General features: G+C 43.5%; 1 protein-coding gene across 1 annotated transcript in view; it reads right to left on the bottom strand.

The window, feature by feature from the left end:
- mccc1 (methylcrotonyl-CoA carboxylase subunit) overlaps nucleotides 1-18787 on the bottom strand; it is a 63751-nt gene that overhangs the window by 42899 nt on the left and 2065 nt on the right. The window contains exons 2-7 of the mRNA XM_055645382.1: nucleotides 14854-14897; nucleotides 12324-12463; nucleotides 8989-9084; nucleotides 7659-7780; nucleotides 4039-4186; nucleotides 209-330 (exon numbers count right to left, since the gene is read on the bottom strand). Coding sequence (XP_055501357.1) covers nucleotides 209-330; nucleotides 4039-4186; nucleotides 7659-7780; nucleotides 8989-9084; nucleotides 12324-12463; nucleotides 14854-14897 — 672 coding nt within the window. The remainder of the gene's footprint in view (nucleotides 1-208; nucleotides 331-4038; nucleotides 4187-7658; nucleotides 7781-8988; nucleotides 9085-12323; nucleotides 12464-14853; nucleotides 14898-18787) is intronic.

Raw genomic sequence — 18787 nt, 5'->3', positions numbered from 1 at the left:
TTGTATGTCTCCTCAAATGTTATACCCACTACTAATTATTGCTGCATTTTGCAAACAAGTTACTTTTTAATACAAGAATGCAAATTATGAATATTTTTTTAAATGACCATCTTGCACAGTACTGGATATTATGCCATGCAAAATACTGAAATTTAATTGAAAAGGTGATAAAGAAAACCTCTATAATTTCACAACAGTAGCCACATACCTTGGATTGTCCACAAATTTTTCGAGCAACATAATATCATCATTGAAGGATTTCTTTGCTTCTCTTCGTGCAGATTCCAATTGCTCAAGAAACTGAGCCTTTGTCTGAGCAATGCGCATACCCTAAACATAAACATAGAATGTCAAATAAATCTGGCAATTCAGTGCTTGCAGAGTGTTTTTATATAATCAAATGGGTGCTGGCCTCAAATGTGGAACAAGTAGGTAAGTCACCAACAATAAATCGCCAATGACATATGTTTGAAAGAAGCAGGTGCAACATCATCCCAAACAGAACATGACTTAACACCACAAGAAATAAGACTAGATGACTCAGTAATACCTCATTTCACAAACATATTTTTCACTTTGTGCAACAAACTTCACAGCTGGTGCTGAACAGCAGAACTTAGTACTTTTTTTTACCAATTTGGAGCTCAGCATTTCAAGCATTGGTGGGTATAACTAAATAGTTCCAAGAAATGAAACTCTGTCAACAACTATACATGGTCCTTTACTATCTATCAAAGATTACAATAGTTAACACAAATGAAGGGGACTGCTCATCTCATCTAACTATTCCATTGACATCTGCATTGAAGCATTCAATTCCCTTTTAAATGTAGACAAAAATGCTGAGAAATTCAGCGGGTGAGGCACCCTCTATGGAGCGAAGGAATAGGTGACGTTTCGGGTCGAGACCCTTCTTCCTTCCCCTTTACATCATTACAGAGATTTGGGCTCCGCTCTTTAGATTATAATTTTACTATTTATATACAGAATTGCTTCAAGATACACATCCTAAAGCCCCTGACCCACTTTCACGATCTAATAGGCGACCACTGCCGAGTTTGCCCTTGACTCATACTCGCAGCATGGTCGCCACGAGGTCATAGGAGGTCTTCGTAACTCTTCCTCATGCTCGTGAGTGGTCTCCGCGTACTTGTGGCCTCAAGTAGGTCGCGGTGTTTTTTCCAGCCTGATAAAAAATGTCCACGAGTAAAAAAAGGTCGGCATGGAAAAAATTGATACTTTTTACTCGTAGGTAGGTCGTAGTAGGTTGTGATGGTAGTCGTAGATAGGTGTAGATAGTCGTAGGTCGGTAACTGGCCCGAGGAAAAAAATGCAAACATGACATCATTTTATCATGTGATAATTTTCCACTCGTAGCTAGTCGTAGTTGGTCTGAGGTATGGAAAACTGAGGTTGAGGGGGGTCATAGGAGGTTGTAGACATAGTCGTTGGAGGTCTTTTACTTCGGCGAGTCAACACCACCTTGACATTTGTTTCAACTTGTTTAGGGTCTTCTAAACTCGTGGATTAGGTCGTCCCAGTGGGACACCCCCTTAACTTGCCTTTTCTCAGTTTGCATTTATGTTCTGTTGTCTAGCAGCTGCAGTTTGACCCAAAATGTTGCTCCAGAATAAGTTCTTATGCTATTTAGTGTCATAAACAGCTTTTCTCGTGATAGAAAGGGTTACATTTTGCCTCATTTTCACCCATCACATACCAGAGCAATTTGTACTGTTTTAGTGAGGTATCAAAACTGAATGCACAAAAGCTTGGATTTTTATACGTGTATTTCAGAATCTTGCCTGTTATTGTTTTAATGAATTAACTGCTGAGTTGATGAATCACAGATTATTTTTTCCCCTCAATAGTTCAACATCATTCTTTGTGTTTTCAGTTTCTATCTTCAACATGCAAAACTACGCTGCACTGGATTTCTTGAATATAATTATAATTGAATATAACAAAATGAAAACATGGTTTAAGTAAAGCAACATGATGTAAAATTATGTCTACGTAGCTTTGTGCTGAAGAGGGTATGACCAGGAGATAAAAACGTGTGACTTCTGCCTTTGAATTTTTACATTTGGTTCCTGCAGAATTGATCTACAGAGAATAAAGCGAAATAGTACACCCCAGCTTTCTTCTGTAAAAAAAGTCATTCATTTCTAAAGAAAACACATTATGGTAGTTGCATACAGAAATAAATAGCTCCATGGGTTTCAGGTACACATCAATAGCGTCAGACTCAAATGAGCCTCTTCCCAGGGTCACTGTTGCAGAAGTTAGATGGGCCTTCCTGAGGGTGAACCATGGGAAGCAACTGGCCCAGACAGAGTCTCTGGCCATGTCCTTAAGAACTGCACAGACCAACTAGCGGGAGTGTTCACATCTTTAACCTCTCCCTGTTCTGAGGCATCCACCTGCTTCAAGAAGAACAATATCATCCCGGTGCCAAAGAAAAGCAAGTTCTCCTGCCTTAATGTCTACTGTCCAGTGGTCTTGACTTCCACCATGATGAAGTGCTTTGAGAGGCTGGTTATGGCGCACGTTATATCCAGTCTACCAAGCAGCCTTAACCCACTGCAGTTTACCTATCACCACAAGGCAGGGCTCGAAATTAATGGTTGCCCGGTTGCCAATGGCCACCTAAAGTCCCGCCGGGCAACCTAAAAGCTGTGTCATTTTGCCCGGCTTCGCAAGCAAAAAAAAAAAATCAAATGCCGATCGTGAATTCACGAGTACAGGGTACAACTCGTATGTGACTTACCGTGAGTGTACCAAAATAAAAGTGAATTCTGTAGCGCTCTCGCTCGGATCGCCAGCTCACGTGCACACACGCTTAGTGCCACAATGTTTTACAGATTTTGCACACTGCACAATCTGTATTGTTATGTCGCAATACCATCTCCGCCTCGCGGGCATAAGAGATCCACTTCCCTGCGTGCACGATCCTCGCATGTTATGTGAATGCTTACCGGGCCGCGTGCTACTGCGGCGCAGTGCGGGCTGGGTAGATTCTGTGAATCACTGTTTTGATTCACAGCGAGTCATTGGCTCGATTCCCAAGTGTGTTGATTCTGATGTGAGCATCAAATGTGCCATACAGTGTGTGTTCGTGTGTGTGGTCGTACAGGAATATACCCTGTTACTTGTAGGCTGTTACTGCCTCCCACAGTGTCTGCGGAATCATGCCTCGACGGAATTCAATGTATCCACAATCACTTTTCATTCTATTTTCAGAGATTTACAGATTTGCAGAGAAATTACTGTTCCTATCGTTGATTTTAATGCATGCCTATATTTTGATCATGCATCATTGTGGGGGGTGGGATGGGGGGGGGGGGGGAAGGTGAGCGGCGACGCCACCCCCCCCCCCCCAAAAAAAAATTGGGGTTTTTATTGTGGGGGTATGGAATAGGGGAGGAGGAGATTTTCATTGTGGAGGGGGGGGGGGGTTGATGGGAGACGGGGTGGAGAGTTGAGCCCCCCCCCCCCCCCCCCCCCCCCCCCCCCCCCCCCACGTGGGGACGATTGATTGGCTCCGGGGAGCGCCGACGCCACCCCCAACGTGGGGTCGATGACCTCCCAACTTCTATACTCTGACTGATGAAGGAACTGATGAAGGTCAGGCAACATCTATGGAGGGAGTACACAGAATGAGCCTGAAGAAGAGTCCATCCCTAAATGTCACTGTCCATTCCCTCCACAGATGCTGCCTGACCTGCTGACTTTCTCCAATATTCTGTTTTGCTCGTGATTCCAACATATGTAGTTCCCTGTCTCTCCAGCCTGGTCTATGTGTGACCGTACGTAGATCTACCAATTTTGTGACCCTAAACTACCCTCTGGAATTGTTCAGAAAGCCATTTCGTTCATAAGCAAATTAAAACCGCCCAATAACAAGGACATTCTTTCCATGAATAAATGTTAGAATTGTTTTTTTTTTGCACTTTCAGCCTTTGCAGTGCTAGCAGTCCAGCGATCAAGCCTGAAATACCATTTAGCCTATTTCATTCATGCAAATGTAGGTTTTCTTACCTTACCACCTCCCCCTCGGACTGCTTTTATCATCACAGGGTAGCCAATTTGATTGGCCTCCTCCATTAACTGTTGATCAGTTTGATTATCTCCATGGTAACCTTCTACTATAGGCACACCAGCAGCTGACATTATGACCTTCGATGTACTGAATTAAAATTATAAAAAGGAACATTATTTTATACTTTATACCTTAATAAAGACTGCCCACTTCCTTTTGATATGATGCAAGTCATATATAAAGTAATGTTACATAGGGTTTTCACTGTGAGGAGATACAGGTGGAGCACAGAGATTGGTTGCCCCAACTCATTATCCTTTCGGCTTCTTTACATTCATATTTTGTGCACATTCAAATGAGAAACATTATAAACATTTCTTATTGTATCGTCTCCAAATCAGCATCAAGCACTTTTAGGTCACAATGAAGCCATGGAGTTTTGTTTTATCTCCAAAACCATCACTCTGACCCAATATCTGACGAGGGTCCTGATGATATCAAGGGATGCATCTATCTTTCACATCAGCACAATCTGTGGCCACTTCCCCCGACTACCAAATCAGGTAAAATGGGATTTGGATTGGAAGAGAGACACTTTTTTTTCTCATCCATTCATGAGATGTCAGCATCTTAGGTCAGTAGAATGATATAGATATATTTAATTTTCAAATACACCAGGGTGCAATGAAATTCCTCATAAAGTAAACAGTATACATACAATAATATAACAATGAACACAGCAGAATACAGGTGCACAACCTTTTATCCGAAGTTCCAAATAACGAAAACCTCCGAATAGCGACATTTTTTCAGTCCTTGAAGAAAGGTCCTTGAAAACGTTCACCGAGGGCGGCCCGCAGAGGTGACAGCAGAACCTCTGGTCGGTCCTCGAAGAAAGGGGAACTAAATCCCCATTCATAAAAGAGAAGGTGAGGGTATATTGCGCGGGAGGGTTAATAATTGACAATCTGCTGCTGCCTGCCCGCTGAGTTAAAAAGTTCCCACGGTAGACTCACGATACACAGTGTATCGTGAGTCTTGCATGAGAACTTTTAAACTCAGCGGGCAGGGAGCAGCAAATTGTCGCTCCCTTAAGTTTCACCCCACCTACACCCCTCTGCTTCCCGGCCATGTGTGTGACCCCTTCCCTCCCCTCTCCAGCTCCCCGCCCATTGTGCGGGGGTTTTGCACTGTCTTCACGTCGGAGCTAGTGCCAGTCACCGGAGACGTCAGGACCAACGGGACACCGGCCCCCAGGCCCACTGCAAGCACGGAGATCCCAGAGACCCACAGCCAGCAGCAGCCCAGTCCCGTTCCAATTCCAGAGGAACACGCTCCCCGTAGGGACCGAAGCTGATGGTGTGCAAGGTGCGTCTTGGTCTTGAGGTTGCGGATGAGGGGGCGCAGCTCGGGCTGTGACGTCTCCGGCCACCCCCCTGTACAGGAGCTGAGACTGGGAACTGTGGAGTTGTTTGCAGTTGCAGAGGGAGGGGGCAAGTTCGGTACAGTTCCCAGTCTCAGCTCCAGTCCAGAGGGGTGACCTGAGACGTCAGGACCAACGGGACACCGACTGCAAGCACGAAGATCCCAGAGACTCACAGCCAGCAGCAACTCTAGCCCAGCCCCGCTCCAACTCCAGAGGAACCCGGGTTGCGGATGAGGGGGCGCAGCTCGGGCTGTGGGCGAAGTGCCACTTGTCGCTGTAGCGGCGCATCGGGGAACGGGTTCCTGTTGGTCCTGACGTCTCCGGCCACCCCCCTGGACAGGAGCTGAGAGACGTCAGGACCACCAGAAGCCGCTCCCCGATGCGCCGCTACAGCGACAAGTGGCAGTTCGCCCACAGCCCGAGCTGCGCCCCCTCATCCGCAACCCGGGTTCCTCTGGAGTTGGAGCGGGGCTGGGCTAGAGTTGCTGCTGGCTGTGAGTCTCTGGGATCTTCGTGCTTGCAGTCGGTGTCCCGTTGGTCCCCTCATCGGGACACCGACCCCCAGGCCCACTGCAAGCACGGAGATCCCAGAGACTCACAGCCAGCAACAACTCTACGCTAAAAATCTTCCATTCCGAAAACCGAAAAATTCTGAATTACGAAAAGTGTCTGGTCCCAAGGCTTTCGGATAAAAGGTTGTGCACCTGTAATACCAGATTGTAGTGCAAAAATCCAAGTAAGTGCAAAAGAATATTAAAGTACGAAACAGAATAAACAAGTGAGGCAGTGTTAAGACTATGTTGCAGCATTTCCGGTAATGGTGTGTGGTAGATGTGATTGTTTCAGAGATTGGATAGCAGTGGGGAAGAATCTGTTTATAAGTATGGATGTGGGAGCTGCCAAGCTCCTGTATCTGCTGTGTTGTTTCAGCCACACCTGCAGTTCACCACCGGACTACCACACTTGCTCGTGTTGTTGGGACCTAAAGCTGTGCTGGTGGTATCGGCTCTAATAAAGATCATTATAATTTCTTTGAAATAGCCATGATGGACGAGACTTTCTGCACTGGATCTGTGCTGGAACGGACAGATGCAAGGGTAAGCAATCAGGATAAGCAAGGCTGTTTTAACTATTAAGAGGAGCTTCATTTAAATGCTTCCACTCTCCGGCGCCATCTTTCATCTGAGAAACATAGTGGTGTCCCACGTTGTAAACTACAGTGGCCGTGGCAGTGAAAGCATCCCCATAACTGTCATAAGGTCAGGAGTTTCAGAATTTTGACCCAACAACACTGATGGTCAAGATTATGTGCAACCTACAAAGGTACTTGGAAGTGAGAATGGTTTCCATGTGGCTACTGACCAAGTACTTTTTCGTGGGAGAAGTCTTACATTTTGGGAGGTGAATTGAATTGAATTGAGAACTATAATCGTTCGCAAACATCTCCCGTTTTGACCATATGCTGAAAGGAAGGTCACTCTCAATGTCAGTAAGACAAAGACGATAGTGATCACCTTCAGGAAGGGAAGCAGTACACATACCTCATTGTCATTGACGGCACTGAAGTAGAGATGGTTGAAAACTTCAGTCCAAGGAGTAAATATCACTAACAACTTCTCCTGGACTAACGATGTTGAAACAACGCCCAAGAGAGCACACCAATGCCTCTACTTCCTTAGAAGGCTTAGGATGTTCGGCATGTCCCCAACAACCCTCACCAACTTCGACAGATGGGCCATAGAAAGCATTTTATCGGGATGCATGGTTTGGGAACAACTCCATCCAAGACCGCAACAGATTCCAGCAAATTGTGGACGCAGCCCAGACCATCGCACAAACCAACCTCCCTTCCATGGACTCCATTTATACCCCATGCTTCCTCGGCAAGGCCAGCAGCATAATCAAGGACGAGTCGCACCCTGGCCACTCCCTCTTCTCCCCTCTCCCATCGGGCAAAAGGTATAGAAATCGGGTTGCGTTGGGGAAACGGGTGAGTCCCTAACCCGCTGAGGTACTCCAGCACTTTGTAATCTATTATTGTTTGCATGCTACATATATTTCACTGCATCGTATTCTTACTGTTATCCAATGTTATGCAGAAATGTCTAAAACAAAATTGCACAGGTATCACTCAGTTGCCAATGTTTCTGCCCCAGTCATTTGGAGATTAGCCTGAAGAGATCATTTTATTACCTCTTGATTCCCATATCCCTAATAGCCGTGGAAGGAGGGCCAACGAAAATGATGTCCTCTTTTTTACACCATTCTGCAAACTCTGTGTTTTCAGAAAGAAACCCATAGCCTGGGTGGATGGCCTGTAAAAAATAATTCACAAAACAACAGTCAGGTCACAACAGCAAAACTCTAACATTCAAAATAAAAAATAATAAAACGATGCTTTTAAAAATACATTACTAAACTAAACTGGAGAAATGAAGATGAAACAGAAAGATCATTTTTAAATATTGAGAATTTGTGAGCAGAAATTGATAATGTCAATTATGATTGACGTTGGTAGAACAGAAGGGAAGAAGAGTGTGCATGATGTGTGCCGTTCATTAAAGAATGGCTAATGCTTTAAGCAATTCCATTCACCTGACTCACCTGTGAAAGTGACACAAGAGAGTGCAGATGCTGCAATCTGCAGTAACAAACAATCTGCTGATGGTACTCAGCGGATTGAGCAGCTTTGGCAGAGTAAGGAACTCTCCACGTTTCGGGCTGAAACTCTGCATCAAGTGTAAGAGTGGAGAGGGACTATAGAACATAGAACAGTACAGCACAGGATTGGGCACTGCATCCCACAATGTGTGTGTCGAACATAATGCCAAGTTAAATTGATCACATCTTCATATACATGATCCATATCCGTCTATACCCGGCACTTCCACAAAACCTCTTAAAAGTCACTATCTTATCAACCTCCACCATTACCCCTGGCAGTGCATTCCAGGCCTCCGAGGTATCCAGGATAAAGTGGAGATGGGAAGTGGTGAGACAAGGGCTCATTGGTGATTGAAGGACTGAGGGGTGACGAGCAGGTGGTGCTAAGAGGTACACTCGTCCGTGGAGAATACTGCTGATCTACTGTAGATTTGTTGCAAATCTTATTAATTATATCGAGAAAAATGGGCCACATAATGGCAAGACTCCAGAGTCGAGTTTCATTTAATGTTATTTTAGCTAAGCTGTCATCACAACATATCACTCAAAATTGAGGAAGAATTATTTTACAAATACTTTCAATACCTGTAATGGAGTTTCAAAGTGAGTGGAGTGCACTGCCAGGAAAGATGCTAGAAGCAGATACAATAGCAACATTTAAAAAGAGCTTTGACAGAACATGAACAGGCAGGAAATAAAGGATACAGACCACTTGCAGATAAATGGGAGCAGTTAGAATGGCATCATGCTTGGCAGACATTGTGGTTCAAAGAGGCAGGAATGTTCTATGTTCTAAAGCAAGACTTCAATGGATTTTGCACATGTATGCTCAGTTGTGACCAGACCTCAACAAGATTACCTGTGATTTTGTTTGCTTGGCTATTTGTATAATCTTTTCCATATTTAGGTAGCTCTGCTGGGAAGCTGCAGGACCGATATGGTAAGCTTCATCAGCCTAGTAAAAACAAAAGGTTATATGCAGTGAAATATGAAGAATACATCCTATTTTATCTACTAGTGTTGTTTTCCATTTGCCCAAATATGTTACAGGAACACTTACAGTGTTGTCACCTGACACACAATGATAAACTATACCGGCAAAAACAGTGGCACATCTTCTTTCTTAACAAATGCATTGAAATGACCAATGGTCGATTTATGTGAACTCTTATAAACACAAACAAAGCTTCAAAATAATTAATATGGAGCTCTATAAGCGTTGGTTTCTTCATAGGTTCTCTTGCCTCAATCAAAGAAAGAATATCCAATATCAATAACTCATACCACCAAATTTGAGAACACAGTAAAAGATGTGCTTGTATTTAGATGCAACATATCTTTACACTTTGTGGTAAACCAAGGAGATAATTGATAGTTAAAAACTTTAACTTCTGCGGTAAGAATTTCTAATAAACACCATCTCTTAACATTGCTTGCCTAACTGAAAAAAATATCCATAGCATAACTCGACATATTATTCACACCAGCTACACAATCAAAGGAGATAGGGCAATTGAAATTCTAAATGACCATTCTGATGAAGTATCACATTTTATCCGATCAAGTTAACTAGATCATTAGAAGGAATATTTGTTAATATAAAATGTTATCAATTACATTTTAATTTATTCTCACGGTGGACCAAATTAGATATTCAAAATGATTCCAAATAGTGTACTATATGGTGACTAATAGGGTACTGCAGCTAAAAGCTGATTGAGAAAAACAAAATAAAAAACACACCCATATCTGAAAAGCAATATTCTGAACAAGGGATTTGAACATTCCTTCAATAAATTAAAAATTCATAGATTTACAGAAATTAAAAACTCATAGATTTACAGAAATCCAAAGATCCATAACACCAGATTCTGAAACTATTGGCTCTGGAGATACTGAATGCTCTGGTTATCACCGTCCCGGATTCTCCAGATGCTGAAATTATTCCTGTGGATTGAAGGGTAGCGAACATGACCTTGCTAATAAAGAAACAATAATTAAATACAAAGGGATGGGTAGGAACTAACTTGTTAGCCTAACATCAGAGGTAGGGAAATGCTAGAATCCATCAAGATAGATAAAATAACAGAAAACCACGAAAGACTCATAGGGCAGAGAAGAACCAATGGAAATGTATGAACGGAAACACAAAAAACATTGATTAATTAATAGTTCTTTGAAACCATGTTGTGTAGAAATGGAAAGCAGCAGATGCGGTGTAATTGGGAGGTCCCATACAAAAAATTGGGCAAAATGTTAAGGACACCGAGTTGGGTGGAGAATTGGTTATCGGAAAGAAAGGAAATAGTGGGAATAAAAGGATCTTTTGAGGGTTGGCGGCCTGTGACTAACAGGGCATTGCAGCTATTCGCAATCTATATTAACGATCTGGCTTTTGGTATAATATTTGCATGGCAAGGTCAATATAATGTGGAAAAATGCTGCAAACACAGAAAAGCTATTTATTATTATTCATACGGTAGCCGAATGGGTAAAGAGATCTTGTTGCCCCTGTACAAAAGCAATTGAAAGTCAATGTGCTGCAAGTGTAACAAGTGGACAGGAAGGTTTGCAATATGTTGGTCTTCATTCTGAGCAGTTTTATGTACAGGAGTAGAGAGGGTTCACTGCAGCAATGTAATACTATATAATGATTACAGCACGGAAACAGGTCATCTCGGTCCTTCTAGTCTGTGCCGAACACTTACTCCCACCTAGTCCCATCTACCTGCACTCAGACCATAACCCTCCATTCCTTTCCCGTCCATATACCTATCCAATTTATTTTTAAATGATAGTATCGAACCTGCCTCCACCACTTCCACTGGAAGCTCATTCCACTCTCTGAGTGGTAGTCTTGGTGGGAATACAGGTTTGGTCTCCGTACCTTAAGATGGTTATCTTTGCCATAGAGAGCAATTGTGGGTATGGGGAACTGTCAGGCGAGCATAGTTTTTCCATGATCACGTACTAAATGGTGGGTAACATAGTAGTGTCTGGCAGCCTATTACTGCTATTTTTTTGTGTAACTGTGAAAGACAGTAGCAAAGATTCACTGGACAGTTTTTCCAGTTATGACAAATTTGCCATATGACTGAGTAGTCTACGCCTGCATTATCTGGACTTTAGAGAGACGTGGGATTGTAATCACTGAAATCTTGGATCAAAAAAAAGCTGATCGAGGAATTCAGCAGGGCAAGGAAAAATACTTGGTTGTGGCAGTGAGTTTGAAGGAGCATGACCCAAAAGGTTCATTCTCTTCCCAGAAGCTGCCTGACCCACTGAGTTCCTCCTGCTGTTTGTTTGCAATTGGAATTTAGTTGGATGAGAGGAGATTTTACTTAAACTTGCAACCAAAATTCTTATATGGTTTAATAGGCTAAATGCAGGAAGGATGCTTCAACTGGCTGAGAGGTTCAGAACCACGGGTCTCATTCAGAATAGGAGGTCAGCTGTTTAGTCCAAACCATTAGGGTTACAGAGAGTGGTGAATTTTTAGAAATTTCTAACAAGTCTCAGAAATTGAATTCATTCAAAACATTAGGGGATATAGCAAGAAAATGGCACTGAAGTACATCTTGGCAAATAGTGCAGTGGGCTCAAAGGCTACCTGAAAAATGTAAAGATAGAAATAAGGATGAGTGAATTACTCATTACCAATGCTTGTCATATTCTAATGCTGGTTAAGGCTGGTTAAGTCGCAAGTCACCAGAGATAAAGTTCATGTTTAACCAAGGATAAAGGAGTGGTGGGCAGAACATTCAAGTGAGACACAATACACATGTATAAAATATTTATTGAGCATAGAAGTAGACGGGAGTGAAGAAATCAGACTCTTGAAAAATAATACCTAATACCTTAACTGGAAGTATTTACTGCCTTTAGTTGTACATCAAAGAAAATCATTCTGGGATAAATATTCAGCATCTTTGTATATGCACAATCAGACTGGATATTCATCGCACACCTTTTGCTATCTATTAAGTACTAGATGAATTGTGTAATGGACTGACTCGTAAGAGTCCACTTACAACTCCATTAATGTTGAATGTTAAGCCCTTCTTTCTACCTACAATGGGAGTTTTCACTCTGATGAACAAATGTAACCCCATTACATTGGATTTAATCCACAATGAAAATAAACGTATACTTAAAGCATCTTCATCCTATGTGGGCTCCAACAGCATGACCTACCATTGAGACATGCATGGAGTTTTTGTCTGCTTCACTGTAAACAGCTACAGAGCGAACACCCATCTTCTTTGCTGTCCTCATTACCCTGCAGGCAATCTCGCCTCGATTTGCAATAAGTACTTTCTCGATTCTGCAGCTGCCTGCAAAACAAATGAAGCATCCACTTACTTTTAAGGGAGTTTGTTGTATAATAATATATATAAATTTATAGCTAATAGATATAAAACTATTAAGAAAAAGATGATAGAAAGATAGAAAATAAGTGCAGGAGTAGGCCATTCAGCCCTTCAAGCCAGCACCGCCATTCAATATGATCATGGCTGATCATCCCAAATCAGTAACTCGTTCCTGCTTTCTCTCCATATCCCTTGATTCCGTTAGCCCCAAGAGCTATATCTGACTCTCTCTTGAATACATCCAGTGAATTGGCCTCCTCTGCCCTCGGTGGCAGAGAATTCCACAGATTCACAACTCTCTGGCTGAAAAAGTTTTTCCTCATCTGGCCTACCCCTTATTCTTAAACTGTGACGCCTAGTTCTGGACACCCCAACATTGAGAACATTTTTCCTGCATCTAGCTTGTCCAATCCCTTCAGAGTTTTATATGTGTCTATAACATCCCCTCTCATCCTTCTATAGTCCAGTGAATATAAGCCCAGATGATCCATTCTTTCATCATGTCAATCCCACCATCCCGGGAATTAACCTGGTAAACCTAAGCTGCACTCCCTCAGTAGCAAGAATGTCCTTCCTCAAATTAGGAGACCAAAACTGCACACAATATTCCACGTGTGGTCTCACAAGGGCCCTGTACATTTGCAGTGGGACCTCCTTGCTCCTACACTCAAATCTTCTCACTATGAAGGACAACGTGCCATTTGCTTTCTTCGCTGCCTGCTGTAGCTGCATGCTTACTTTCAGTGACTGATGTACAAGGACACCCAGGTCTCGTTGGACCTCCCCTTTTCCTAAACTGACACCATTCAGATAATAATCTGCATTCTTGTTCTTGCCACCAAAGTGATTAACCTCACATTTATCCACATTATATTGCATCTGCCCACTCACCTAACCTATCCAAGTCACCCTGCAGCCTCATAGCATCCTCCCCGCAGCTCACACTGCCACCCAGCTTTGTGTCATCCGCAAACTTGGAGATGTTACATTTAATCCCTTCGTCTAAATCGTTAATATATATTGTAAATAACTGGAGTCCCAGCACTGAGCCTGCGGCATACCACTAGTCACTGCCTGCCATTCTAAAAAGGACACATTAATTCCTACTCTTTGCTTCCTGTCTGCCAACCAGTTCTCTATCCATGTCAATACCCTACCCCCAACACCAGCTCTAATTATGCACACTAATCTCTTGTGTGGGACCTTGTCAAAGGCTTTTTGAAAGTCCAGATACATCACATCCACTGGCTCTCCCTTATCCATTCTATTTGTTACATCCTCAAAATATTCTAGAAGATTAGTCAAGCATGATTTCCCATTCATAAATCCACGCTGACTGCTTTCCAATCCGGTCGCTGCTTTCCAAATGCGCTGCTATTGCATCTTCAATAATTGACTTTAATAATTGCAGATGCATGGCAGATGCAGTACAATGTGGATAAATGTGAGGTTAATCACTTTGGTGGAAAAGACAAAATACCTTTTTTGTTTTAGCTTTGGCTAGGTAGGACAAATAATACTACTGTTCTGAATCAAAATGTTTATGAATGTCATGTGATAGAATATAATTCAACCTCGGAACTTATTTTTAAAAAAATCACTTACAATTTCTTTGAGGAAGCATCAAAGCTTGACATGGACATTAAAAAGCATCTTCACCAATATTCTCTTAACTTTGTTACTTGAAATTGGAGAATTCAATGTTCATGTCATTGGGCTGTAGACCACTCAAGTGGAACATGATAAACTGTTCTTTCAGTTTGTATGTGGTCTCTCTGTGGCCATGGAGGAGGCCAAGGACAGATAGGTCAGCATGGGAATGAGAACTTTAGTGGCTTCCATTCAGAGTTCCTGCTGCCGCTAGCAGATAGAGTGCAAGTGCTTGGTTAAGCAGTCACTTAGTCTCCACTTGGTCTCAGCAACCAAGTCAGTTTCTTGTCCTCCTCCCCCTTCTATCTCATCGTATAATCCACCCGGGTCCGCTCATACACATCTTTCCTTCCACTCCCATTCCCCCCATAACCCTTCACTCAGTTACTTTCCTTCCTCCATCTTCTCATTCATCACCCTTACTCCCTCTGTGTCCCCAATCCACCCCATCTCATTTTCATGTTCTTTGTATCAAGATTCAAGCATCTGCAGTTCTCTTGTGTAACTATTTCCTATTTTGCAGTACGATGACCACACTATGAACATAAACCTATTTACAACGTATAGCATTAATAATCCAAATATGAAACCCATGTTATGGAGTTTATTCAGGAGGACAAAGATAAACTACAAATGGTTGTAAAATGGCATAAAACAACATTCAATTCAGCACACACGACTAGTACAATTTAGAAAACAAATACCTGTTGTAGCATTTCTTATGCATGTCAGAGCACAAAACCATTTCCTGGAAAATTTAAAGGAGGAAAGTTAATAAACTTACTTAAAGTTGGCTACTTTCTTTAATTATTATGCAAACCAAAATACTCTTTTTAGAAAGTTGAAGGATTGTAGTTATTCAACTGACAAAACAACAAATTCATGAGCTTAGAAAAGTTTGATGTGGAATTTACATTAAGTCTAAGCAGAATTTTCAAACAATTTGACCAAATACCAACAAAATATGTTAAAATCTGTATCGGTAAAAGTACTGCGTAGGAAAGAACAGCAGATGCTGGTTTAAATCGAAGGTAGACACAAAAAGCTGGAGTAACTCAGCAGGACAGGCAGCATCTCTGGAGAGAAGGAATGGGTGACGTTTCAGGTCGGGACCCTTCTTCAGGCTTTTGGTAAAAGTACTACTATCCCAGAAAAAGGGAAAGCTAAATTAAACAAGCTTCTTAAAACGTTTTGTTATCAAGTTCGACTGTACATGAACTCTAACCCTCTCCAGGATTGAGGATGTGGAACTTTGCATTACATGGCGTAGATGGAGGCCGCCAATGCTACCATGTGCCTGATCTTTGATAGATTTGTCCAATCAATCATACTTTAATGTTGTATCGCCCATATCACTAACTTTACAACATCAGCTTTTAGTTAGTTATCTTGTGAATGTTACTGCTCAATATTTTACTACCACAAAGCAATACATTCCAGATCACTGCAATGCATAAAATGTTTTGTCAAGTTGTCTCTTTCTGACCTGCATCTTAAATATTCAGTTACTGACCTTGGTGTCACTTTCTCTATTATTTTTATTTCCTCTATGAAAACAGTTTTTAATTTGAAACAGGGTTTTCACAATAGCCTAGCCATATTCCATCGACATGTGGCACAAGTGGTTGGTCAGATTTTTTTAGGTGGGACAAGGAGTATGTAGAAGATATATTTGTAGCCTCAGAGAGAGCGAGGGATCATATCACAGGCTTATCCCGGACTCTGGGAACGACACAAGATGTGTGATTAAAGGTGAACCCCAATAAAGCACAATTAGGACAGACCCAAATTCTACACCTGGGGAGTCAGAGTCCAAGGAGGGAAAAAGCACTTTCCAGGGGAAAGGAATATTTTATTCAGAGTATTTTAAACCTTCCTGAACCATTAACAGCAAAAGGTATGAGGCAGGTACTGGGATTATTTAATTACTGGATGAAATTTGTGGAAAATTATTCTGAATTAGCCGAACCTTTGCAAGAACTCACTTGGGCGGGTGGCATTTAACACCTGGTTCAGATAGTCAGGTGAAACTCTATTTCTCTCTTCATATATGTTATCAGACTGCTATAATTTCCAATACTTTATTCCGTTGAAATTTCCAGCATCTGTGTATTATTTTTCAATTAACCAAGCCATTTTAAGGGAGGAAAGACAGAGAATCAGAGATGGGGAAAATAAAATATTGGAATATTGAGGAAGATTTGGAACATTGAGGAAAATTTTAAAACCAGGCCAACTTTCTTTTCAAGAACCCTGGTGATGGATTAACAGCACAGCATAAATTAGGGCATAGCAGCAGAGATTTGAATTACCTCAAGTTTATAAAAGAGTACATTAGCTCTGATTAATAGGCTGGCAACTGAACAATTCACAACCTGGCAGCTAGACAAACAGATCCAAGAAACCATGTAGGAAGGAACTGCAGATGCAGGTTTACACCAAAGATAAGACACATAATGCTGGAGTAACTCAGCGGGACAGGCAGCATCTCTGATAGAAGGAATGGGTGACGTTTCGGGTCGAGACCCTTCTTCAGACTGAGTCAGGAGAGCGGGTGACACTGAGATAAGGAAGGGTGAGGTGTCAAATGGGACATCAAAAGAGATGAGATGAAGGAAAATGTAGAATAGATCATTGTTAGCTAGAAGGTCACAATGAAGTATAAAGACCAAATTTAATTAGGGGAACAGTCAGGGTGGTCAGAAAACTAGGAAGGGGGAGGGATGGAGAGAGAGGGAAGGCAAGGGTTACTTGAAGTTAGAGGTTAATATTCATACTGTTGGTGTGTAAGCTGCGCAAGCAAAGTATGAGGTGCTGTTAAGGACGAGTTAACCATGGAGTTGCGGAGGGAATGGTCTCTGCAGAAATCGGAAAGGGGTGGAGAGGGGAAGATGTGGCTAGTGGTGGAGGTGGCGAAAATATTAGAGGATTATGTGCTGTATGTGACAGCTGATAGGGTGAACAGTGAGGACTAGGGGAACTGTCCCTGTTGCAACTGGAGGATGGGGAGGAAGAGCGGAGCTGTGGGATATCGAGGACAGGTGTGAGGGCCTCAACTTGATTGATCGACGTACCAAACAAAGAGGCAGGTATAGCTGGGGCCCATGCGAGTGCCAATGGCTACGCTTCTGATTTGGAGGAAGTGGGAGGAGTCGAGGGAGAAGTTGTTAAGAAAGACACACAATGCTGGAGTAACTAATACCAGGCAGCATCTCTGGAGAGAAATAATAGGTGATGCTTCGGGACGAGACCCTTCTTTAGAGTGTATGTCATGGGAAAGGGGAACGAGAGATATAGACAATAATGTAGAGGGATATAGAACAAAAGAATGAAAGATGCAAAAATGTAACAATGATAAAGGAAAGGTAATTGTTAGCGGTAGCTAGGTGAGAAAGAGAGACTTGGGTGGGGGAAGGATGGAGAGAGACGGAATGCAGGGGTTGCTTGCAGTTAGAGAAATCAATATTCATACCACTGGGTTTTTTGGTTTTGGTTTTTGGTTTCTTGGCCCTCCAAAATATTCCAAATGGAATTTAAACTGGAGGTGGTACCTCATGGTGGTACCCCATCTCCCCCCTCCCCCACACCTCTCTCTCCTCCGCCTCCCCTCCCCCCAGCCCTCTCTTCCCACTCTCCTCACCCCTCTCCCTCTCCTCCCACTACTCCTCCCACCCCCATCCCTCTCTCCCCACCCCCTTCCCTCTCTCCCCCGCACCCTTCCCCCTACCCTTCTGTCCCTCTTCCACCTCCCCCTACCCACTCTCTCCCCCCCCCACCCCTCTCCCCCTCCCTCCGCCCCCTTCCCCCTACCCTTCTGTCCCTTCTTCCCACTCTCCCCCTACCCCCTCTCTCTCCCCCCACCCCCTCTCCCTCTCCCCCTCCCTCCACACTCATCCCCCTCCCTACCCTACCCCATCTCCCTCCTCCCCCATTACTCCCCCCCCCCCCCCACACCTCTCTCCCCCCCATCCCTCCCCTCCCGTACCCCACCCCTCTCTCCTCCCCCTCTCCATCTCCCTCTCCTCACCACTCTCCCTCTCCCTGCCTGCAGACATACGCAATAATAATAAGTAACAAAACATACAATAAACACAAATTAACACCACCACAGTGAGTTCACCAAGCACCCCCCTCACTGCGATGGAGGCAAAAGTCTTAGTCTCTGTCTCTTTCCTTGTTCTCCCTCTGCGCTGAGGCGATCCAGGCCGAAGATGCCGCCCTCCAGTCCAGCGGACCTCCGAAGTGATGTCGCCGCCGCCTCAGCTCCGATTCGGGCCGCTGCCGAAAGCCGGAATGCTGTCTCCGCTCCGACTCGGGACGCTGCCGAAAGCTGGAACGCCACCTCAGCGAGTCGGGCCGCCGCTGCCTCAGCTCCGAGTCCCGCAGCCTCAGCTCCGAGTCGGGCCGCCGCCGCCTCAACCCCGAAGTCAGCCAGCCTCGTGTTGTAAGTCCTGGCTGGCTCTGCCTCCGGAGCCTCGAGGTCGGTCGCAGTTGGAGACCGCCAGCTCCGCCATTAGGCCTCAGCGCAGACGGAGGCAGGGAAGGGGGATATGACAAGAAAAAGTCGCATTCCCCCGAAGGAAGAGACAAAAAAAAAATTCCCTCCCCCCACACATAACACAGCCTAATAAACTAAAA

This window comes from Leucoraja erinacea, chromosome 14 (assembly GCF_028641065.1).
Source record: "Leucoraja erinacea ecotype New England chromosome 14, Leri_hhj_1, whole genome shotgun sequence".
NCBI classification, from domain to species: Eukaryota; Metazoa; Chordata; class Chondrichthyes; order Rajiformes; family Rajidae; genus Leucoraja; species Leucoraja erinaceus.
Note: the sequence above shows the minus strand (reverse complement) of the source record. Positions and strands in the feature narration are given on the sequence as shown.